The sequence below is a fragment of the Phragmites australis genome, chromosome 21 (assembly GCF_958298935.1).
Source record: "Phragmites australis chromosome 21, lpPhrAust1.1, whole genome shotgun sequence".
Classification (NCBI taxonomy): domain Eukaryota; kingdom Viridiplantae; phylum Streptophyta; class Magnoliopsida; order Poales; family Poaceae; genus Phragmites; species Phragmites australis.
The window spans coordinates 24,488,604-24,513,236 of NC_084941.1; the positions used below are offsets into that span (position 1 = coordinate 24,488,604).

The following is a 24,633-nucleotide window of genomic DNA, read 5'->3' on the forward strand; positions in this document are numbered from 1 at the left end:
CGATGTTACTTTATTGATACATGTTGATATTTGCTGATGTTTTTGATCTCATAGACTGCAACTATGTCTTCAGACACATAGAAGATAGAAAGGAAAGACATAATTTATGTATGGAGTGTATGGTATGTTTATCATGTTCTGCTACCTAAACATAATTGAAGAAAAATGATCATGAAACCAACCTATAAATGTGCTTATAGAAATGTTCACTTCTGACTTGCAGGGGTAATTTTTAGTATTGATACATGTTGATATTTGGAGCTGCACTTCCCTATTTTCTAACTCTAGTTTGTGATTTTTTTATTTACATTCCTTTTTGCCCTATAGTTTGTGATCTAACTCTAGTTTCCTTTTTATTTACTTTATTTACATTTTCTAACTCTAGGAATGGAGAGATGTGTATGTCTAGGAATTGATCCCCGTTTTCTTATCCGTCTTACATTGATACCCAAATCGTCATTCTTCATGCAGACGTGCGCTGCCACCTAGGTAGCGAGCTTTGGAGCACCTAAAGGGCTGGGAGCACTAGATACTCTCTCCAGCACCCTCTATAGAACACAGATCAGGTCATGCGAGCAATGTCTCTCGGACGGGGCGCTGCAGCTTAGCAGGATCAGGCTCACGATCGATCTGCGCTTTGTAGCTGCACGCGGCCGGCTCCTCCATGCACACCACGCGGTGGCGCCCCGCATCGCGGACCGTGACCGCGGGCATCAGGACACCGATGGGGCGAGCAAGGAGCCAGACCTCCCGGTGGCAGCTATGAAGGAACACGCATGCCGGCGTCCACAATGTCGATGATGCCCTCAAGCCCAGCACGGCGTCGTGGGTGTCGGTGTTCGTCCATGACATCAACTAGGACTGGTCCATGTAGGTCCATGTATTGGTTGTTGCTCGCCTTCGGCTCAGATAAATGTCAACTTGAACGAATCAGATTCATCATCTAGGCTGCTTTCCTCAGACACATTCGTCCTGCAATGCAATGCTACTAGGGTTGCTCGTCTAGTCATCCCCCTATAGTATATTATATAAGACTATATTTTGATTCAGATGGTACTGACAGGTAGAGCATGATTTGTTAGTAGAGTCCAACTAGCCGTCTAAGTTACCGGCCGCCCAACACTTCCCTTGACATATCGCTCATTGGCCATCGTCTAGACACCGTACATAGATGTCCATGACACGAGGACCATGGCACAGTGAGTTTTTACATATCATATACTATCACCGAGGTAAAATTGCCAAGATCTATGATGACTATGATCAAAGAATCTAATCCAGATCTTTTCTCAAGGTTTAACAGCACATCGATCACGCACGGTCACCTTCCGTTTATAGGAAAGATAGCAAAACGTCCCTTCAAGGGCTTCTCTAGAATTTGCCACCCAAGAATAGAAGCTCCAAATGCGGCGCGGCCCCAATCTGCCCCGTCCGCATGAGCGAATCTAGGGCCTGACACGTGTCGCCCACATGCACATGCCTGGGACCCACCTCAGGCTCTCTTTTACCGTCAGGCCCACCTTGACCCTAAATCCTGAATAAAGAGAAGACCAAGGACTTCTCCTCCTACTAACTCCCATTTTCCCATGGAATAATTAACATATTGACCCACCAACAAATATGTAAATATATGTAACTGATAATATTAAATTTTAATCCCTTCACTAATAAATATAGTGAAGAAACGAGTAAATTCTGTGAAGGCGGGGTCTGTGGGTCAGGCAGGAGTAATTCCTGGCCATCGCCCGTAAACCCTAGGGTGGTGTTTGTCAATTGGAAAATAGGGACTGGGATAGGAAAACGAGATGGAAAATTTAAACCTTTTATTCTTCTATCCTCTTATATCTTAATCCTTCATTTTCCTTTCACTCCTAATGGGCTTGCTTGACACACCTGTATGTACGTGCCTTCGTGGGAGACAGCTACTTGCTCTTGTTGCCAATGGCCAAGATCTGTTGCGAGGAAGCCAAGTCCACGCCAGCCACCGCCACGACCATGGCTACAGTCTCCGCCATGACCGCCGCCGCCGTGGCCATAGCCTCCTCAGCGCTGGAGAGGAGGCAACGCAAGTTGGAGATGAGGCGATTCCACATCGGGAGTGACCTCGAGCCGCCAATTGTGGAGGACATCTGTGCGGGCAAGAGGCAGAGGCTGGCGTGCACGGTGTCCGGTTCATGCCCCGATGCTGGCTTGGACTCCGAGCAGCTGGCCCCGCCGAAGTGGTTGCCGAGGTTCGGGGTCACCTCCGTCTGCGGTCGCCGTCGCAAGATGGAGGACGCCGTCTCCATCAGGCCGGACTTCCTACTCGGTGCCAGCAAGCACCACTTCTTCGGCATCTTCGACGGCCACGGCTGCTCACACGTACGACAAACGTGACACTCATATATGGACATGTAGCTGTTGGCTTCTACGCTCAGGATCGATCAAGCAAGCTAACACACGCTTGGTGAAACCTTTTTCTGGTTGTATACTCTGTTTCTTCAGTTATAGTTCAGAGGAGAAGACTCTAGTATACATATATAATGCTAATAAAATAACTTGCTTAGCGAGCTCAAGAAACATACGATGCCCCTTCTATAGATTTCTTCCTATTACACATGTCTTACACAACACAAGTTCATGTGAACCAATATGCTTAGTACAAAAAACACTCTCCCCTCTAATCCTGACATTGTCTAGTTGAAATTTTTCACTCCCAACAGATCACACATCTTGCGGAACTCAACTCTTGGAAGTGCTTTTGTGAGGATGTCAGCTCTCTGGTCTTCAGTACAAACATGCTTGACAATAATCAGTCCTTTCTCAACACATTCACGGATGAAATGGAAATGAGTATCAATATGTTTGCTTCTTCCATGAAATACTGGGATTTTTCATCAATTCAATGACTGACTTGTTATCGACGCATAGTGTAATTGGCTTTGATGTTTCTCCAGTCAACTTAGTTAACAACCTTTTGAGCCAAATGCCTTGACATGCTGCTCTAGTAGCTGCCATGAATTTTTCTTCACATGATGACAAAGCAACACTTCTTTGCTTCTGTGAAGCCCATGCTACAATATTTCCAAGGAAGTAAAACACTTACCCACTAGTGTTCTTCCTGTCAACTATATCACCAACAAGAAAGCTATCACTATATCCAGTTAACACCTCTTTTGCTACTACTTTTGCGTACATCAAACCAAAGTCAATTGTGCCTTTCACATACCTAAGGATTTGTCTTACAACTTGTAGATGCAAACTTGTTGGTCTTTGCATAAATCTACATACCACTCCAACCGAATAAGCGAGATTTGGTCGTGTATTTGTCAAGTATCTTAGGCTTCCAACTATGCGCCTATATTCTGTTGCATTCATTGGTTTGCCTTCTTCATCCTTGCCGAGTTTCAGATTTGCATCCATGGGGTAACTAGTGGGATTGCACTCCTCCATGCCTGTTTGCTACAAAATCCTTCTAGCATATGATGACTGCTTGAGTTTGATCCCATGTTCTGATTGCTCCACCTCAATGCCAAGATAGTAAGAGAGCAGACCTAAGTCACTCATTTCGAACTCTTTCATCATCTGCAGCTTAAATTCTTTGATTTCTTTGTTGCTTGTTCCGGTGACTAGCAGATCATCTACATAAACACCAACAATCAGAGTTTCTACACCATGGCTTCTGTTATACACGGCTTGCTCTTGAGGACACTTCACAAAACCCATATTTGTCAAACTCTTGTCAAGGCAAACATTCCATGCTCTAGGTGCCTGATGCAATCCATAGAGTGCCTTCGACAGTTTGTATACCTTGTCCTCTTGTCCTTTTTTCACAAACCCTTCTGGTTGTTGGACATATACTTCTTCTTGCAGGTCACCATTCAACAAAGCCGATTTGACATCAAGATGACGCACTTTCCATCCGCGTTGTGCCGAGAGAGCAAGTAAGAGTCTCACTGTTTCAATCCTTGTTACTGGAGTGAATACCTCCTCATAATCAATCCCTTTTTGCTGCACATAACCCTTCGCCACGAGCCTTGCTTTATGTTTAATTACTTTACCATAAGGATCCTTCTTCAATCTGTAGACCCACTTTACATCAATGGGTTTATGTCCAGGTGGTAATTCAGTCAACTTCCAGGTCTTGTTCTTTTCTATAGCGTCAAATTCTTGTTTCATGGCATCTTTCCACTTTTCTTCACGTGCAGCTTCTTGATATGATATTGGCTCCTCAGTTTCCAGTAGAGATAATTCATCATTAGTTTCTACTTCTTAAGTTCTTGCATAAATTTCAGTAAGGGAGCCAAATTTGTTGGTTCTTCATCTTCAGGATAACTTGATGAGAGAGTAGATACCATTGTCGATGTAGCCGCTGAACTTGTTGGAGATACTAAGCTCACCACACCATGTGATTGTGGTGAGGCCTCAGTGAAAGTCATATGTTCAGGTTCTAGAACCCCAACACCATCTGAGTTGTTTTCCACATTTGTATGACTTGCATCTTCAATAATAGAAAATTCTACATGATAGTCAATGTTAGCTGCATTCAGTTTATTCTAATCCCATTGTCTTCCTTCTTCAAATACCACATCCCTACTAATATGGATTTTATGATTTTGAGGATCATAAAGATGATAAGCCTTGCTCCCTGGTTCTACTCCAAGATATATCATAGCAATACTCCGGTCATCAAGTTTCTTGTGTATACGCTAGGAATTTTAACATGCGCTACACAACCAAGTACCCTCAAATGCCCCACATGTGGCTTCCTTTCTGTCCATGCTTCAAAAGGTGTCATATCAGTGAGAGCTTTAGTTGACATACGGTTAAGAATATACACAGCATGTCTTACTGCCTCACCCCACATTTTTCCTGGAATCTTCATAGTATTGAGTAAGCTTCTTGCCAACTCCAATACAGACCGATTCCTTCTTTCCACAACACCGTTTTGCTGTGGTGTCTATGGAGCTATGAGGTGTCGCTGAATTCCCTCTTTCTCACAAAATTTCGTGAACTGATGGGATAAGAACTCCCCTCCACGATCAGTTCTCAGCACCTTGATCTTGTGGTCACATCATTTTCAGCTAGAGCTTTAAATTTCTTGAGGGCCTCAAATGCATCACTTTTTACCTTGATAACATACACCCACATCATACGAGCAAAGTCATCAACTAGAAGTAAGAAATACTTGTTACCAGCTAATGTGCTCGGAGTGATCGGACCACAAATATCAGCATGTACCAATTCAAGCTTCCTCTGAGATCTGAAACTTGCAAATGCAGGGAATGGAGTTCTAGCATGCTTTATGACTAAACAACCCTCACAGAGCTAAGTGGGATGATCTATTCTTGGTAGGCCAGAGACCAACCCTTTCTCAGACATGAACTTAAGTGCATGAAAATTCAGATGTCTGAGCCACGCATGCCATAGCCACGCCGGATCATCCAAGCTTGCCATTAAACAGATAGGATCACAAGTATTGAACAGTAATTTATACAGCCAGTTGGTAGATCGTCTGACTTTCATCAAGAGGTTTTCGTTTTTATCATATACTCTCAAAAACAATCCTTCTAACACTATCCTGCTGCCTTATTCAGTCAACTGTCCAAGACTAATAATATTGTTGCACAAGCTTGGTATATAATACACATCAAGAAGTAAGCGATGCTCACCATTCTTACATTCGAACAGGATGGAGCCCTTTCCTTTGATCTGCACTACTGAGCCATCACCAAAACGAAGTTGGCCACAAATTCCATCATCAAACTCCTTGAACTTGGTTTGTTGTCCTGTCATATGATTGATTGCGCCATTGTCGAGGTACCATACCTCAGGCTGAATTTGAACATCTTCTTCTTTAGTGCGAAGCTTTGGAACCAACTTTTCCTCATTTAACATTACCATCTTTGGTGCTTGCTCCTCGTACACAGACAATGGCAATGCTGGTTCATCCTCTTGGGCATGCATGAGATTAGACTGCTCATAGCGACGCTTACTGCGGCAATCTTTAGCATGGTGCCCCAATTTTCCGCAGTTATAATACTGATCCTTGCTTCTATCTCTGTTAACACCAAATCCATGCGAGGTGTTACTTTCTTGGTGTAGTTTACTGCTGGTTCCACGACCTCCCCGGCCACTCCCGCGGCCTCTGCCACGATAGTTGCCGCGACCACAGCTACTAAAGGTGTCACACGACTTTGAACCAAAGGAAGAATCACCACCACCTTTCTTCATCCGAGACTACCACTCAGCCTTGGTGAGCAAAAGGTGTTCATCATCCCCATCATCACCGTTCCGCAAGCGCTCCTCATACGTGCGGAGACGACCAATTAATTCTTCCACCGACATGACCTTCAGATCAGCAAATTGCTTGATTGTAGTCACGATGGGTTCATCCACGCTATCTGAATTCTTCATATGTAGTGCTTCCAGTTCATCTTTCAGCGTCTGAATTTGAGCTTGCTTGACACGGTTGGCTCCAAGGAACATGGTTTTAAGGGCCTCCCAAACGGTGTCTTCAGGGATAGCTTGAACGTTGGCAGCCCTCACCATCTTGTCCTTCCGCTGATCAACACAACTCCTTTCGAATCAGCGGGCTCTATAGCATCCCAAAGGCCTTGTGCATCCATGAGTGCCTCCATCTTGATGCTCCATGCTGAGAAGTTGGTCTTCATCATCATCGGGTACTGAAGCATGACGGAGCTCTCCTTCACCGCCGAACCGTCGGACATATTGCCTGCCGCCGGTTGATACTTGGGCATGCAACGCTAGTCGCCACCTCTTTACCAAGCTCTAAATACCACTTGTTGGCTTCTAAGCTCAGGATCGATCAAACAAGCTAACACACGCTTGGGGAAACCTTTTTCTGGTTGTATACTCTGCTTCTTCAGTTAATAAAAGGAGAAGACTTTAGTATACATATATAATGCTAATAAAATAAGTAGCTTAGCCAGCTCAGGAAACATACGTGCCCCTTCTACAAACTTCTTCTTATTACACATGTCTTACACAACACAAGGTCACGTGAACCAATATGCTTAGTACACAAAATATACTTGTCAGGATTAATATCTACAGTAGCGAGATTTCTATTTATGGGCAAAGTTCTATATACTGATTGCAGGTTCGTGTTATTACTGTAGGTTCCAACGATGTGCCAGGACAGGATGCACGATGTGGTCGCCAACGAGCATAAGAAGGCGGGCTCCGGCGAAGAGGCTGCATGGAAGAGTGTGATGGAGAGGAGCTTCGCGCGATTGGACGAGCAGGCCGCGAACTGGGCGACCAGCCGCATCCTTGATGAGCCCGCCTGTAGGTGCAAGCAGCAGATGCCCTCGCAGTGCGATCCACCGCCGTCATTGCCGTTGTCAACCTCACCCACGTCGTCGTCGCCAACGCCGGCGACTCCCGGGCCGTCCTCTCCGGTGCTGGCGTCCCCGTCCCTCTCTCCGTCGACCACAAGGTCCGTATACAGTTTTCTACTGGGACGGCGCCCGTGTTCTCGTCGTCCTCGCCATGTCTTGAGCCATAGGTGAGCTCTAGTTTAAATTGCCTTCATCAAAAGTTCGTTTTTGCCACTCGCCGAATTCGGACTTAGTGGCGTTTGGACGCGCAAGTGATGGCTACCTTAAGCCGTATGTGTCGTCGGAGCCGGAGGTGACGGAGCGCACCAACGACGACGAGTGCCTGATCCTGGCCAGCGACGACCTGTGGGACGTCATGACCAACGAGATGGCGTGCGAGGTCGTCCGGGTCCGCCGGCGCCGGTCGCCCAGCCGAACGGCGCGCTCCCCAACCCCGTCCGACGCGGAGGCCGACAACGGATCCGCGGCGGTGAAGGGCATCACCAAGGCGGAGTCCGACAAGGCGTGCTCGACGCGGCCATGCTGTTGGTGAAGCTGGCGCTGGCCCGGTGTAGCGCCGAGTTCCGCCGACAACGTCAGCGTCGTTGTCGTGGATCTGCGCCGTGGGCTGTGATTCTTGGAGCAAAATCATATGCTCCCCGAACGTGTCCATTCAGGGATAAGCCCACATCACTCCAATAAAAGTAGATTAACGCAACGATAGGTGCATCATCTCGCAGAAAGCTATTACATTCGCGAGAAACGCGATGGAAATCCGTTTCCTAAGCCAGTCTCACAAAACGATTTTGCACGATTGAGACCTGGCCTGAGCGCTCGATCAGGCAACGGAACACGCCGCAAGTACTCGCAGCCTGCTTCAGAGGCTTCATCTCATCCATGTGCTGCAGCATCTTTGCCTGGATCATCTTTTCGAAGAGGAGATCGATGGTTTGCTAACTCGGATTAACCATGCTGATGTCAGTGGCTCCAATATTCATACAGGGGCTCTATGGTTCTATCTCCTTCCCAATCATGGGTACAAAGTTTCGCCGGATACAACATATTCTATTCCAGTTTGAACACTCTGTTGTGTGCTGCCGACTCGCCATCAACATTCTTTCTCGCTGCAGATCCGTGTGTTGCCACTCGCCGCCGCAAGCTGCTCGCGCCGCCGCTCGGATCCACCCCAGCGCGTCGTCAGCACGCTCACCGTCCGCTACCTGGCCGCTCGCCACAGTAGGCCCGCTCGGTCAGATCCGATCTAGAACCACAGATGGACCACATCGGGCCACAGAAGATCCCTTGACTGCTGATGTCACGGCAGATAGCATTAGCCGCAACTGTTCATACGTACGGCTGACGTCATCAATGGTACTGTTCTCCGTACTATTCACGGGATTTCTTCATCGCTGACGTCGGCAATGACGTCATTTATTTTCTGAACTTTCACCCTTTTATTGCTACACGCACCTAGCTAGCGCATGAGGAAGTTTGCGCATATAGTTTTTGAGCTGAAATTTTTGTGTGCACCCACAGCCTACCAGTAGTCTTTTTCCTTCGGAATCTATCATATTTTTTATTTGTAATTTTTCTAATGGCATTGTGTGCAAAACTATCAGGCATGGCAGATCACACATGGGAGGAATTGGATCAAAAGAACACTCTCCGCCATACAACTCAATTTATCTATAGTCGTTTTGTGTGAAGTCATTAACAAAACAATTGTTGTCTTATTGTGGAATAGATAGAGACGTTATATATGAAGAAAAGTCTTGCTAATAAGTTGTGTCTCAAAGAACGTCTCTACACGATTCGCATGACCAAAGGTATATCTATTCAGTCTCATTTTAATGAGTTTAATTCGCTCATCATTGATATTGAGAAGTTAGATATGAAAATTGATGATGATGATAAGGCTATTTTTCTGGTGGTCTCTTTGCCTGCTACCTTTCAAGGAAATTATATTTTATGACAATCATGACACCCTTAGTTTTGAGAATGTTATATCTAATTTGTTATCAAGGAGAAATTTGATATTGATTCTCATTCCAAAGTTAATATTGAGGGTTAATTATTAGAGATATATCATCACATAAAGGCACTTCTTCTAGATCAAAGTCCAGATCTAAATCAAGAAATCATAAATCCAATTTTTTTTTGCCGTTATTGTAAGGAAGACAATCATGATATTTCTCGGTACATAAAGTTGAAAAAAGAAGAAGAAATGAATAAATCTCAAAAAGAAAAATCTTCTAAGGTAGTTTTGATAAAAATAAATCTGATGGTGAGGCTCTGATCAGCACTACTAGTTTGAGGAATTGAATTGCTTGGATTATTGATTCGGCTTTCACTCTTTTATATATGACAACATAAAGAGTGGTTTTTTACTTATGATCCTATTGGTAGTGGTGAAATTATGTTGGTGATAAGCCTCCACTTAAAATTGCTAAAATTAGTTATGTTCAAATTAAAACTCATGATGGTATTGTTAGAACCTTTACAAATATTCACCACATTTCCGGAATAAAAAGAAATCTTATTTTTTTTGGGCCTCATAGAATCTCTGAGGTATAAATACGTTGGTGAAAATGATATTCTTAAGTTCTGGAAATATAGTTGTATAAAAGATGTTCACATAATTTAAAAACTGTAGTTATATAATTACTCGTGCATGTCGTGCTCACGGTTACTAAGTAGAGACAAGGAATGCAGGACTCGGGCAGCGGGAGCTGTACGAGGACAGGTTGGCCTGGATGGGTCCAATTTCTGTTGGATACGTCGTTCACGTGGTAAAGGGGCCTCCTAGGACATCCCTTCCATAAAAATAGTAACAAGGATTTTATAATTTAATAAAGCTTTTCTTGTAAACGAAAAATGGTGCTCTGGGTGCTCTATATAAATTAACCATGGCATTATGATAACAAGGAAAACGCAAGTGCATATCTGCATAGTACCTTAGATACCAAGTAGCAAGTTTTAAGATACAAAGTAGTATGATGACAGCCTTCTCTCTGAAATCACGGCAGTGCTATGGGAGTTGTCTTCTTGCAACTGCTGCATCACCACGACCAAGTATTTTCTGGAGGTGGCGGCAGCAGCAGCAGTGCAATTTTCACCCTTCTATATGGGGAGCAGTGCAATTTTCACCCTTCTGGAGGTGGCGGCAGCAGCAGCAGTACTCGCAAGTGGAGCAACAGTCAGCACAAACATTACATTATGATAATCGTGATGAGAAGGTTGATGATCGCTTAGGCAAAAACCCTTGCAATTTTCACCCTTCTATATGGGGAGATTTCTTCCTTCACTACTCCAACCCAGCAGCTTCCTCGGAACAGCAGGTTGAGTTATTTCCGCCTACCAACAGCTGTTCTTCCGATTTGTAATTAAGCTAAGGATTTTGATTGATAATAATGATGGAATTGCTAGTGTTCTATAATTTTCATATGATTCACTAATCATAGCAAGGTTTAAGATCACTCCGTACTTGTTAATATGCTCAGCTTAAGTACTGTTTTCAGCAGACATGGATGGCAGAACGAGCTGATAAACTGAAGGAAGAAGTGGCAAAAATGATAGCAAGTTCAGTTACTTGTAGCCTTCATCAGAGGCTACAACTCATCCATGTGTTGGAACGTTTGTGCTTGGATCACCTGTTCGAAGAAGAGATTAATGATGCATTGATTCAAATTAAGACTAACGATGTCAGCGATTGTGATCTTCACACGGTAGCTATGTGGTTTTATCTGCTTCGTAAATATGGCTACAGAGTTATACCAGGTAAGATAGATGGAATTTCAAATGACTGTGATCTTTCAAAAATTTCAAACATTATCCACGGTTCATGCTATACTAAGTCGATATTAGACTGGTGCAGCCGAGGTAAATACAGCGAAGTAGAAGAAAACCATCGTCAACTGAGACAAAAAGCCACCCGAATCAATAAACCTTTGTAGAATAACTTAGAGGGTAGAATGGATGAAAAAAATTATGACTCCCATCACAAAAAAGTGAAGTCTAATTTTAGGTTGCATGCAGTTGAACTATGACAACTTTTGCCACAAGTATATTTTTGTTTATTGTGATTCACCATTTCAAAATGGCATGATAGAGTTGTCTCAATTTTTTATTATATTATAATTATTTATGTTTCACAATATATTGCAACAAAATTACTGGTAAAGTTGCATTAATTGTGTTAATGAACAATAGTTCTTTTTTACAAGAGGGAGTTGTTCCCACAGCTACTAGTTGCAAACTGAAGATGCTGAAATGATAAAAGCACGGTAACTTGGGCATGTGTTTGTGTTCCTTTTTTCTTCAATATTTTCATATTAATCAATTATAATATTCCAGTACCAATATATGTTTTCTAGCAATGGTACTTCTTAAATAGCTTTTCTATCATGAAGATAATCTTTTGAGTACCTATATTTATATATATATATTTTTAAAAATATTTTCATAACTTTGATGTCATATTTCAGACGTGTTTCTGAGGTTCAAAGATGAAGAGGGATGTTTTTTCACGAACAACCCGATGGACCTATTGAGTCTTTACAATGCTGCGCATCTCAGGACCCATGGAGAGACGATACTTGATGAAGCCATATTATTTACCAGAAGGTGTTTAAAAACAACATTGCCCTCTCTGGAAGGATCATTAGCACGTGAAATAAAATGTGCACTAGAGATCCCCCTACCTAGAAGGGTTAGAATTTATGAGTCAAAGTATTATATCTCTACATATGAGAAAGAGGCTACGGTGCACGAATCAGTACTGCAACTTGCAAAGTTGAACTCTAATATTATGCAACTTCATCATCAGAAAGAGCTTAGAATCGTTACAAGGTGAAGTACTATTGTTTTTTGAAATTGCATTCCATATTAACCTTTCCAAAGAACGAATGATCAGTACTAATTAATATGGAGGGCTGGTGAACCTGATGGTTCCTACGCCAGCCCTCGCAACCGATCTGGGTTCGAGCCCTAGCGGTTGCCTCCGGAGGCGCTTGCTCAGCACTTCTGTTGCTGGGTGGGTGTGGACCTCTTAATGAAAAAAGAAAAGAAAAATTAATGGGGAGGCAAATATAGATTTCCATAATTTAATTTTGTATTCTTTAATTGAGTTTTCACATTGGGTTTGATACACTTTACCAAAGATATATTTTTTTTCTTAAATTTACAGCTGGTGGAAGGATCTAGAGATTGAATCAAGGTTCCCATTTGCCCGAGATAGAATTGTAGAGTGCTATTTATGGATGTTAGGAGTATACTTTGAACCATGTCATTCACGAGGCCGAATAATGTTGACAATGGTGATTTCCATTATTGGCATACTTGATGATATGTATGATTCCTATGGAACTTCAGAAGAGTGCGAGTTACTTACCAAGTGTCTAGAAAGGTTTGTGCAGGCTTGCCACATGACAAGAAAGATTATTTATATCCCGACTTAACAAAAAATCATGTTAATCTTTACTACAAACTACGAAATGAATCACTAAATTAAAACTGATGACATGCTGTTATTAAATATATATATATATATATATATATATATATGTAGATCTTATATGTGCCACTAGAATATATATAAACTTATTTATATCTAGTTGAATATATAATAGACCATTTCGTATATGAAACTATAAAATATTCTATGTTCTATATGGTATGTACTAAAGAAAGTCTTTGAACATGAATTTTGAGTGTCTATATATTCATCAAAAAATTTGACAGTGGAATGTATAATTACTCCTAGACACAATTCAAATCATATAAAAATCTACATAGTTAATAACACTTTCCTATTGTTATGGGAATATAAATTCATATGTTTATTGATGATTAATAATGTCCAGATGGGATAAAAAAGCAGCCCATGATCTCCCGGAGTGCATGAAATTTGCGCTCGGGAAAATCTTGGATAGCTATCAAACCATTGAACAAGAGCTGGCACATGAGGAGAAATATCGCATGCCCTATCTAAAAGCCTTTGTAAGTTACCTTTCCCATCTTCATATTTCATCAATTTATCATTGATTATCGAAAACTGTGTAGTTACTGTCCATAACGTATATTTAGTTATCTGTATATTTGCATGTAGTTAAGCTGATGCTATCCGGACACTACTTAAAAAAAATAACCCTTCACTGTCGGCCCATAAAGGAGTTTCACTGTCGGTTTTGGAACCGGCAGTGAGCAACAGACAGTGATAGTCCTCGATTATTACTGTTGACCCGGGGACCGGCAGTGAAGGGGTTATCACTGCCGGCTGAAGACTTCAGTCAGCAGTGATAGTCGACTATCACTGCCGGCTGAAACCACCACGCCATCGCAAGTCACAAGTCACAAGTCAAGCAATTTTTCGCACGTGCGGTTTATGGCACTCAAACCTGGAACCTTTTAGCTCGCACGATACGTTCTTACTATCCCATCATAGAATTACTAGTGATATCATTAGCATAGGTAATCTTTTCATCCAGTCCCCAGATTCATCAAGTCAGATTAGTGTCTTGTGCATAGGAAACTGCATCTTTTTCAGAATGGAGAACACACTGATGAGTTAAGAACCATCATCTAGCGTGTCGTCACCGAACAGCTGGGCTGGATCTGCATCATGAGGAGAAAATGTACAAAAACTATCATCATTATCGGATCCAATAATTATTGAAGTAGACAAACTACTTCTTTCTTTCGGCATGCAAGGCATATATCCGAAGAAAATTACAATAATTGCTAGTGCTGGAATGGAATTATAATGGTGAAGCTATTTCTATTCCTAATAAGAGGTTTTAATATCTGAAATGAGCTGAAACCAGCAAAGCAACCTAATAATTTTTAAAGGCAAACACAGCTATACATCAAGACAGAAATGGATTTGGCCTGAAGCATGTTTAGTTCGATCTGTGAAACCTGACACTCATAGCTCAACAGAAAAGGCAAAAGGAAAACAAAAGCCTTTATTCCATCCTGTTTGCAACAGCTAGGAAGAAACTCGTACATCATCCTAATACAGTAGTTCTCCTTTATTCCATTGCTCTTGATCGAATAAGTCCTAACAAGAATAATCTTTTCACAAAAGCCAATAGTTGAATACGTTCATTAGAGGACAAGGTCTTATGCTAGTACTCTGACAATTTAGAAGAAAACATCCTATAAATTCAACTTCCAAGTGAGGAAACTCTAGCCAAAATAGATAATATGAATCCGAAAACAAAATACAGGACAAGAGCAATTGTCTGAGGATGCAGAAATTTGAAACAGACAGTTGAACAGACAATTGTCTTAATGTGACAGCATAATTCCTAATTATCAATCAATGAGCTATTGAACAGACAATGATTCATATGAAGGATAAGATACAACATCATGTTTTGAGAAACCAAGTTCAAATGTGCCTTTGTTTTCTTGTGATGAGTGATTGACATTGTAATTTATTTGGTTTGATGATCTTCGGTTTTGCATGAGCTTTGATGTGATTTGAATTTATTTGAGATTTCATTTGAGCATAACGATTATGGACTAATTGGAATTGGAGTTGGAGATATGTGTTTGCTTGTCTCATGGTGTGTAGGTGATGGATGCAACTTGGCGGTCGACGGCGGGATGATCAGGGCCAAGCGGAGTGCTTGGTGCCAGATGATCAAGGAGGCCGGGCGGAGTCAAGGGTGATCCTAGCTAAACACGTGGAGGTCAAGCAAAGCATTGAAGGTGGATGAAGACGGCGTGTTGACAAAGTCAAGCGAAGGGGAAGTCGGTGCAAGTAACAAGGCGGCCCGAAGGATCGGGAGCAGGAGAGACTTGTCGGCGGTCATTATCGCATGACAGAGTACACGCGTCGAGATCGAAGCGCTTGCTTAAGGTGTAAGCAAGACGGTGAGTCACGCTTTGAGAAGCGTGCAGGCGGTTTCGCGGTTTGGCCTCAAAACCGTGGGAGGACTGGAGGAGTATGTGGCACCATCGCGAAGCTTGCGTCGAGGCGAAGCTAAGTCATGAAGGCGCCGCGGCCGTCCGATGAATGGAGGAGAAAATAGACTAAAATGCCCTCGGTGGTAGGTAGGAGTGCACTACAAGAGAGGGGTATTTTGGGGAAAAGCTAGGAAACTTAAGGACCAAGTTTCCTAGGTCTATAAATAGAGGGGTAGGGCTAGAGAGAGCTTTGAACCAGCCACTTGAGCCCCCTTGTACCACTCATTTGAGAGCCTTAGAGCTAGGTTTTTAGAGGAGAGAAGGATGAGTGCTTAGCCTATGTAATAGGTGAGAGTTTTGAGAGATAAATCTTTGTAATCCGCCTAAAATAGAACTGACCTCTTTGAGTAATTAAGTTTATGTTTTTGCATATGCTTGAATTCCCCTCCTTCTAGTTTCCCTCTATTGGTTTCCCTGCAAGTTTGCAAGTTTTTCGATTTTTGATTTTGATTTTTGTTTTGGTTTTTGGGCTGAAATTTCAGCAGCTTGTGAGATCATTCTTCTTGTTGCTAGAGGCATAAAAACTCACATACGAGTGTATGCTCATGGGTCTTGAGTACCCTTACCTCTAGATCATCAACCTGGAGAGGTTTCTTGCCCGGTGATCTTTTTCTTTGAGCTGCAATATTTCACCTTTGCAGGGTTATTTTTCTTGATGCTAGTGGCTTAAATACTCACATACTCATGTATTTGAGCGGGTCTTGAGTCCCCTTGCCACTAGACTATCATCTTGGAGGATAACCTTGTCCGGTGTCCATCTTAAATAGTTTCTTTGGAAGTTACGAGTTTTTGTGCACAAAGACACATGGAATGGTCCTGAATGGAACCTATGGTTCATATTCTATCTGTGGAGTCATGTTGCCATGGACGTAGTCTTCTTGCTTTGTCTTTTTAATTCTTTTGCTTCCGCTTGAGCGTTTTGAGGTGCGTTGGGTGAGAAATAGGAAAAGGCCATCTATTTCGAAAGAAATTTGTCGAGGCGCCTATTCACCCCCCTCTAGTCGCCATTCTCGTTCCTACAATTGGTATCAGAGCCGGTTTGATCACTTGTTGATCTTAACCGGTTTTGTGATCCGTAGGCGACATGGAGAGAAGTGGGAAGATTTCCCTGTTTGATGGCCGTGATTTTTCGTACTGGAAGGTGCGCATGGAGGCTTATCTTCTAAGCCAAGGAAGTGCAATATGGAAAATAGTTGATTCCAACTATGAGATCCCTGCTGCTCGCACGACTCAGGTTCAAAACGAACAGTATGAGGCCAACAATAAGGCCAGAAATATTTTGTTCACAAGCCTGAGTCGGAATGAGTTTGATAGGGTTCAGCACCTCCGTACAGCCCGGGAGATCTGGTCTACTCTGAGTGTCTTTCATGAAGGCACTAATCAGATTAAGGCCAGACGCCAAAGCACATACAACCAAGAATACCAAATGTTTGTGCAAGGCCCCGGAGAGTCTTTGGATGCAATGTTTGCTCGCTTTGATGGGATTGTTAGCAATATTCGATCAACTGGTGTTTTGCTCTATTCTGACCACGAGAGAGCAATCAAGCTTCTCTATGCTCTTGACCGTAGCATATGGGAAGTAAAGATCTCGAGCATTGAAGAGTCTCCAAGTTACGACACGTTGACTTGTGATAAGCTCTTCAGCAAGCTCAAGTCCACCGAGATAGCCAAGGCGGCTCGAATTGGTCTCGGAAACCCCCTATCTCAGAACATGGCGTTGGTTTCCGGATCTGGTGGTGGCAATCAGTTTGCAGCTGGGTTTTCTTGTGATAACACTTCATTGAGTGGATTTGTTTTGTCTTCCTTGGTTTCTGTTACAGAGGAGCAGGTGGACGCGCTGGATGATGAGGACCTTGCGTTGATTGTGAAGAAGTTCACCCGCTTCTACAACAACCGCCGAGACCGGAGGAGGGGTGGTTCTCATGCCTGCTTTGAGTGTGGTGACACTACCCACTTCAAGGCGGACTGCCCCAAGCTCAAGAAGAGGGAGGACAGCGACCACGACTACAACAAGCACAAGAAGAAGAACAAGAAGCCCTTCTTCAAGAAGAACCGCGACAAAATGGCCAAGAAGGCGGCCAAGGCGGCTTCTAGGGTGTTCGTGGTGGCTCTCAGCGACATCGACACTTCTTCTAGCGAGGAGGATAGCTCGGAGGAGGATGAACCGCAAGCAAAGAACAAGAAGAAGGCCAAGGACTTCACCGGCCTCTGCTTCATGGCGGACGACCACAATGACGACAGCGACCCCGAGCTAGATCCCTCTGAGGTATTGCCTTCCTACGATCAGCTTTCCATCCAAGTAGATACCTTGAATGATACTCTTGTTAGCCAAGATAGGTTACTTAAGAAAGCAGTGCGTGAGTTGAAGGATCTTAGGCGTAAGTATGAATCTGCCTCTGTTGAACTTGCATTACTTAGGTCTAGGCCGGATGTTGAGGAGTGTGAGAGTTGCCTGATTGTCATGACTGAACTTGCCGAGCTTCGTAATGTGCATGCTCAAGTCGCCAGTCGGCTTGAGAGTGCCGATAAGAAGCTCCTTGATGAGGAGTCTAGGTCTACTCTCTTAGGTGCTTGTATATATTGCCCTTTGCTTGCAAAGGACGTTGATCTGAAAGACAAGCGCCTGAAGGAGCTAGAGTCTAGATTGGAGAGTGCTGGGAGTTCTAAGGATGTGCAGCCGAATTGTTCCACCTGCACCATCTTTCAGGACAAACTCAGCTGGGTTAGAGGGCAAGTTCAAAAGCTTCTGACTGAGAATGAGTATCTCCTTTCTCTAGTGGAGAAGTGTTCAGAGGGCAAAGGGAAAATGAATTTGATCTTGGCCAAGACCAAGATGTGTGCTGACAAGGCGGGTTTAGCTCTTGGGTTGGGTTTTGAGAGAGTGGCTTACAATAGGGAGAGTAAGATTGTGCTCACCACACCTACTACCCTAGATGCTGAGAATTCCAAAATCAATACCACACCACAACCCATCAAGAAACCAATTCCACAACCCACAAAGAAGAAGCCCGCACCACAACCCAAGAGAGCTCCACAACCTAAGATGAGAGAGCCTGTAAGAGAGCTCCGAGTGACCGACAATCGAGTTCCCGAGAGACGCTACCACTGCACCTACTACCAGAGAGATGGTCACTTGGTTGGGTTTTGCTTTCGTCGTAGGAGAGATGAGCGGCATGAGTGGAATTGGAGCACCCGGGACATGTACCGCCCCTCTATTGGTGTACATGAGTCTTTTCCTCGCTTCCACTCACGAGTTCCTAGCGCTTTTCAGTCTTTTCCTAAAGGTGTTGCCCGGCGTGGATTTTACCATAACTCATATGGTTTTGGTCCACGTATAAGAGGCTTTGAGTCCCAGCGCTTTGACGGACCACGTTTTCCTCATCATGGTACTCGCCCCCAGCGTGTTGGTGTTGAGTTACCTACTGTTTCTGCTTCAGGGCGGATGACCCAGTACTGGATTCCTAGGAGGTTTTTGACTAACCCCAGTACTCAGCCATCCACCTTCTATTCTTCTCATATGTAGGTGGCAGGCGGAGGCCTGGAGAACAAGTGGCTCATCGACTCCGGTTGTTCGCGCCACATGACCAGAGATTCATCATGGTTCTCCAGCCTCACCCCCGTGAAGCGACACGAGTACATCACATTCGGGGATGATCGGAAAGGAAGGGTGAAAGCCAAAGGTATGATAAGGGTGAATGAGAGTTTCACTCTCAAAGATGTGGCTTTGGTGGAGCATCTGGGATACAATCTTCTCTCTGTATCTCAGTTGCTAGATGAGGACTTGGAAGTGCATTTCAAACGCAATACTTCTCGAGTTCTTGATTCGTTTGGCGCTTTGATTTGCAAGATTTCTCGAGTTGGGAGAGTTTTTGGAGCTGATTTTTCTAAGTCTTCTAGTTCTTCTCAATGTTTACTTGCTCAAACTTCTTCTGAGCTTTGGATGTGGCATAGGAGACTAGGGCATATGAGCTTTAATTTGCTTACTCGTTTGAGTGCCCTAGGCTTAATCCGAGGATTGCCCAAGCTCAAGTTTGAGAAGAACCTTGTGTGTGCTCCTTGTCGGCATGGCAAGATGGTTGCCGCTCCTCACCCACCAGTCAATCTGGTGATGACTGAACGACCGGGAGAACTTCTCCATATGGACACTGTTGGTCCTTCTCGTGTTCGTTCGGCGGGTGGGAAGTGGTATGTTCTTGTCATTGTTGATGATTTCTCTCGTTACTCTTGGGTTTTCTTTCTTGTGAGCAAGGATGAAGTGTTTCCACACTTTCGGAGCTTAGCTTTGAGATTGTTCACATAACTTCCTGGTGCATTGAAAGCAATTCGCAGTGATAATGGCACCGAGTTCAAGAACTATCTCTTTGATACTTTCTGCCTTGAACATGGCATTGAACATCAATTTTCTGCCCCACGCGTTCCTCAACAGAATGGCGTGGTTGAGAGAAAGAACAGGACTTTGGTGGAGATGGCTAGGACGATGCTTGATGAGCATAGGACTCCTAGGAAGTTTTGGGCTGAGGCCATTAGCACAGCGTGCTACATCTCTAATCGGATTTTCTTGCGCTCGATCTTAAATTTGACTTCTTATGAGTTGCACTTTGGGAGGAAGCCGAAGGTTTCACATTTGAGAGTTTTCGGCTGTCGTTGCTTCATCCTAAAGCGTGGCAATCTTGACAAGTTCGAGTCGTGTTCTTCCGATGGTATTTTCTTGGGGTATTCTCTTCATGGTCATTCTTACAGGGTTTATAATCTTGACACTAACACCATCATGGAATCCTGTGATGTGACTTTTGATGAATCAACCCCCTGTGCTAGTTCTGCCTTTGAGTATGCAGGTGATCAGGAGATGAGCGAGAGCATCTTTGTAGATGGCGATCTTCCAGCTTTCGGTGATGATGAGGATGATCCACTACTTCCCTCGACCACACCAGCTCCAGGGCTTGCTCCTGCTTCTTCTACTCCAGCAGAGGGTCCTACAGCCTTTACTTCCATTTCGGCTGCTCTCGAGCCTGCACCCGCACAGGTTGAGGGGGAGTTCACCTCTAGGCGTGAGGCCCCTCAACACATTCAGTGGCGACACCCTCCACACATGATGATCGGAGATCTTGAGAAGAGGGTAACGAGGTCCAAGTCCGCTTCTCATGCTCATTTTACTGATTCTGTATTCGTTGCTTCTTTTGAGCCCCATGATGTTAGACATGCTTTATCTGATTCGAGTTGGGTCAATGCCATGCATGAAGAGCTTGAAAATTTTGAGAGAAATCAAGTCTGGGTCCTTGTAGAGCCACCCCCTAATGTTCACACCATAGGCGCCAAATGGGTTTTCAAAAACAAACAAGGGGAGGATGGGTCTATAGTGAGAAACAAGGCTAGACTAGTGGCTCAGGGTTTCACTCAGGTAGAGGGGATAGACTTTGGAGAAACCTTTGCACCAGTAGCTAGACTAGAAGCCATTAGAATTCTTCTTGCATTTGCGGCATCCCGATGTTTTAAGTTGTATCAAATGGATGTTAAGAGTGCTTTCCTAAATGGCTTTATAGAGGAAGAGGTCTATGTCAAGCAACCCCCAGGCTTTGAGCACCCCAAATACCCACATAGAGTATACAAGCTTCAGAAAGCTTTGTATGGACTTAAGCAGGCACCTAGGGCTTGGTATGATAGGCTTAGGTCTTTCTTGCTAGGGCATGGGTATGTGATGGGGTCAGCTGATAAAACTTTGTTCACTCTTAGGCGTGGCAATGATTTCTTACTTGTTCAGATTTATATGGATGATATCATTTTTGGTGGCTCTTCTCATGCACTTGTGGTCAAGTTTGCAGAAACTATGAGCAGGGAATTCGAGATGTCGATGATGGGCGAGCTCAACTTCTTCCTTGGGTTGCAAATCAAGCAATGTAAGCAAGGTACATTCGTCCATCAGACGAAGTACACCGAGGATTTGCTGAAGAAGTTCGACATGAGCGATGCAAAGCCATTGGCGTCACCGATGGCTACCTCGACCGTACTTGATCCAGATGAAGATGGTGAGGAGGTAGACCAGCGGGAGTACAGGAGCATGATCGGCTCTCTTCTGTACTTGACGGCGACAAGACCCGACATTCATTTCACCGTCTGCTTGTGTGCTCGCTTCCAGGCTTCACCGAGGACGTCTCACCGCCAACAGGTGAAGCGCATTCTGAGGTATCTCAAGCACACTCTCGAGTTTGGGCTTTGGTTTTCTGCTTCCTCTTCGCTTTCTCTTCGAGGTTTTTTGGATGCGGATTTTGCTGGTTGTAGAATTGACAGGAAGAGTACCTCTGGTACTTGTCATTTCTTGGGTACTTCTCTTGTATGTTGGTCTTCTCGCAAGCAGTCTAGCGTTACGCAGTCTACCGTTGAAGCTCAATATGTAGCTGCTACTAGCTGTTGCTCACAGATTTTATGGATGGTTGCTACCTTGAGGGATTTTGGGTTAGATTTTAAGAGTGTGCCACTTTTGTGTGACAATACCAGTGCTATAAGCTTAGCCAATAACCCAGTTCAACACTCCAGAACCAAACACATAGATGTGAGATTTCACTTTCTGAGAGATCATAATGAGAAGGGAGACATTGAGTTGAGCTACATAGATACCCAACACCAGCTAGCCGATATCTTTACCAAGCCTCTAGATGCAACAAGGTTTGCCTTTTTGAGGGGAGAGCTTGGTTTGTGTCATCCCTATGGCATTGTGTGAGGGGGAGTTGCCTTTGTACATACTCTATCTTGCTTTAATTGCATTTGGATTGCATAGCATTTTGTAATATAATCATGTTAGCAAGCTTCACTTATATATTCTTTGCACTTTCTTGTACTAGTTGTGAATTTATGCTAGGTGTAGTGGATGTATAACAATTTGTGCAAACTTAGTCTCTTACTGAAACATGGCATAACATCTGTTGAGCAAGCTTGTTTTTTTTCTAAAGAATAAACTTGAAATATGAACATGATCTCTTGTCACCCTTGAGTATTTGCTTTAGCTTAATCAGTGCTTAAATTAGGGCTAGTTTTGTGAAAAGCTTGTGCTAGGCCGCTTTGTTCAGTTCAGCGGATTGGGGGTCCTTGACCTTTGTCTATGTAAATGTTTAGCCCATGATTAACCCTTGGGAGAGCATGTGCTCTTTTGTGTCGCAAAGGCACAACTTGTTTTGGCTTTGTGAAAATTGCACATCTTGAAATTCTATGTTGAGTTAATAAAATGAATGATCAAGTTTTGAGCTAAAATTGAATCCAATACAGTGGCTTAAGGCTTCATGTGGTTTGCTAAAGAAGTGAACCCATGGTTGCTTAAAACTCACTTGAGGATAGTTAAATGATCAATGAGAAAGTTAACTTGTGCTTTTTTAATGTGTTAAGAATGTTCTTTTTCATGTTGTCAAACTAAGGCTTGGATTGATATGTGGGTGTTTGCATAGCCCGTCGGGTTGAACTTGGTTGCCTAGTTTGAACTTGACATAACACTAGTTTCTCTAATCTTTGCACTGATCATGAAACTGTGGATGCTTTTGTGGTGACATCTTTTGGATAATTGAACAACATGATCAAAACTTGCTTCACTCCCGGTGCTTGTGACATGAACTCACTTCGAGACTTTGTGCGCCTTTGAGTTATATTGTTTACTTATCATAGTGCTTTGACATCTCTAGTTCTTGTAAGTGCTTTGTGATCTATATGTGAAGCTTTGTAGGCTTGCATTTCATTTGCACATCTTTTGCATAGTCTGTTATTCTTGATGTTTGCATTGCCAAAGGGGGAGAAAATATGCCTAAAAGATATTATGCTCAAATATTCAACAAGGGATGTGTTTTGGGTTTTTGAGTTTTTCTTGCTCTTTTGAGGTTTTTGGCTTGTCTTTACCTCTCCTAGGGCTTTTGCAATCTTTCTTATGCCAAGTGACATATTTTGCTATTTCTCGAGTTTTTGGTCACTTGGATGAGCTTATCTTGTTGTAATTTCTTCAAACCAAAATCTTTGTGCTTTGCGGGTTGTCAATGCACTCATCAAGGGGGAGATTGAGAAACCAAGTTCAAATATGCCTTTGTTTTCTTGTGATGAGTGATTGACATTGTAATTTATTTGGTTTGATGATCTTCAGTTTTGCATGAGCTTTGATGTGATTTGAATTTATTTGAGATTTCATTTGAGCATAATGATTATGGACTAATTGGAATTGGAGTTGGAGATATGTGTTTACTTGTCTCATGGTGTGTAGGTGATGGATGCAACTTGGCGGTCGACGGCGGGATGATCGGGGCCAAGCGGAGTGCTTGGTGCCAGACGATCAAGGAGGCCGGGCGGAGTCTAGGGTGATCCTAGCTGAACACGTGGAGGTCAAGCAAAGCATTGAAGGCGGATGGAGACGGCGTGTTGACAAAGTCAAGCGAAGGGGAAGCCGGTGCAAGTAACAAGGCGGCCCGAAGGATCGGGAGCAGGAGAGACTTGCCGGCGATCAGGATTGCATGACAGAGTACACGCGTCGACATCGAAGCGCTTGCTTAAGGTGTAAGCAAGACGGTGAGTCATGCTTTGAGAAGCGTGCAAGCGGTTCGGCGGTTTGGCCTCAAAACCGTGGGAGGACTGGAGGAGTATGTGGCACCATCGCGAAGCTTGCATCGAGGCGAAGCTAAGTCGTGAAGGCGCTGCGGCCGTCCGATGAATGGAGAAGAAAATGGACTAAAATACCCTCGGTGGTAGGTAGGAGTGCACTACAAGTTTTTCGATTTTTGGTTTTGATTTTCGTTTTGGTTTTTGGGCTGAAATTTTAGCACCTTGTGAGATCATTCTTCTTGTTGCTAGAGGCATAAAAACTCACATACGAGTGTATGCTCATGGGTCTTGAGTACCCTTACCTCTAGATCATCAACCTGGAGAGGTTTCTTGCCCGGTGATCTTTTTCTTTGAGCTGCAATATTTCACCTTTGCAGGGTTATTTTTCTTGATGCTAGTGGCTTAAATACTCATATACTCATGTATTTGAGCGGGTCTTGAGTCCCCTTGCCATTAGACTATCATCTTGGAGGATAACCTTGTTCGGTGTCCATCTTATCTAGTTTCTTTGGAAGTTGCGAGTTTTTGTGTACAAAGACACATGGAATGATCCTGAATGGAACCTATGGTTTATATTCCATCTGTGGAGTCATGTTGCCATGGACGTAGTCTTCTTGCTTTGTCTTTTTAATTCTTTTGCTTCCGCTTGAGCGTTTCGAGGTGCGTTGGGTGAGAAATAGGAAAAGGCCATCTATTTCGAAAGAAATTTGTCGAGGCGCCTATTCACCCCCCCTCTAGTCGCCATTCTCGTTCCTACATGTTTCATAGCAAATAG

The 24,633-nt window shown here is 43.6% G+C and overlaps 1 protein-coding gene and 1 pseudogene across 4 annotated transcripts; both read left to right on the forward strand.

The window, feature by feature from the left end:
• Window positions 1-1,941: 1,941 nt before the first annotated feature.
• LOC133904084 (probable protein phosphatase 2C 9) lies at window positions 1,942-10,481 on the forward strand (annotated as a pseudogene).
• On the forward strand, window positions 9,298-15,663 carry LOC133904083 (alpha-terpineol synthase, chloroplastic-like). 4 transcript variants are annotated; one of them, XM_062345557.1, is made up of 5 exons: window positions 9,298-10,660; window positions 10,841-11,099; window positions 11,807-12,170; window positions 12,508-12,726; window positions 13,184-15,663. In XM_062345557.1, the coding sequence occupies exons 1-5, from the start codon at window positions 10,316-10,318 to the stop codon at window positions 13,362-13,364; spliced, it is 1,368 nt and encodes a 455-aa protein (XP_062201541.1). In that variant the 5' UTR covers window positions 9,298-10,315; the 3' UTR covers window positions 13,365-15,663. The 4 variants fall into 4 exon arrangements, with proteins under 4 accessions (XP_062201541.1, XP_062201543.1, XP_062201542.1 ...); XM_062345559.1 differs by having other exon boundaries at window positions 12,508-12,537; XM_062345558.1 differs by having other exon boundaries at window positions 10,844-11,099.
• Window positions 15,664-24,633: the final 8,970 nt, after the last annotated feature.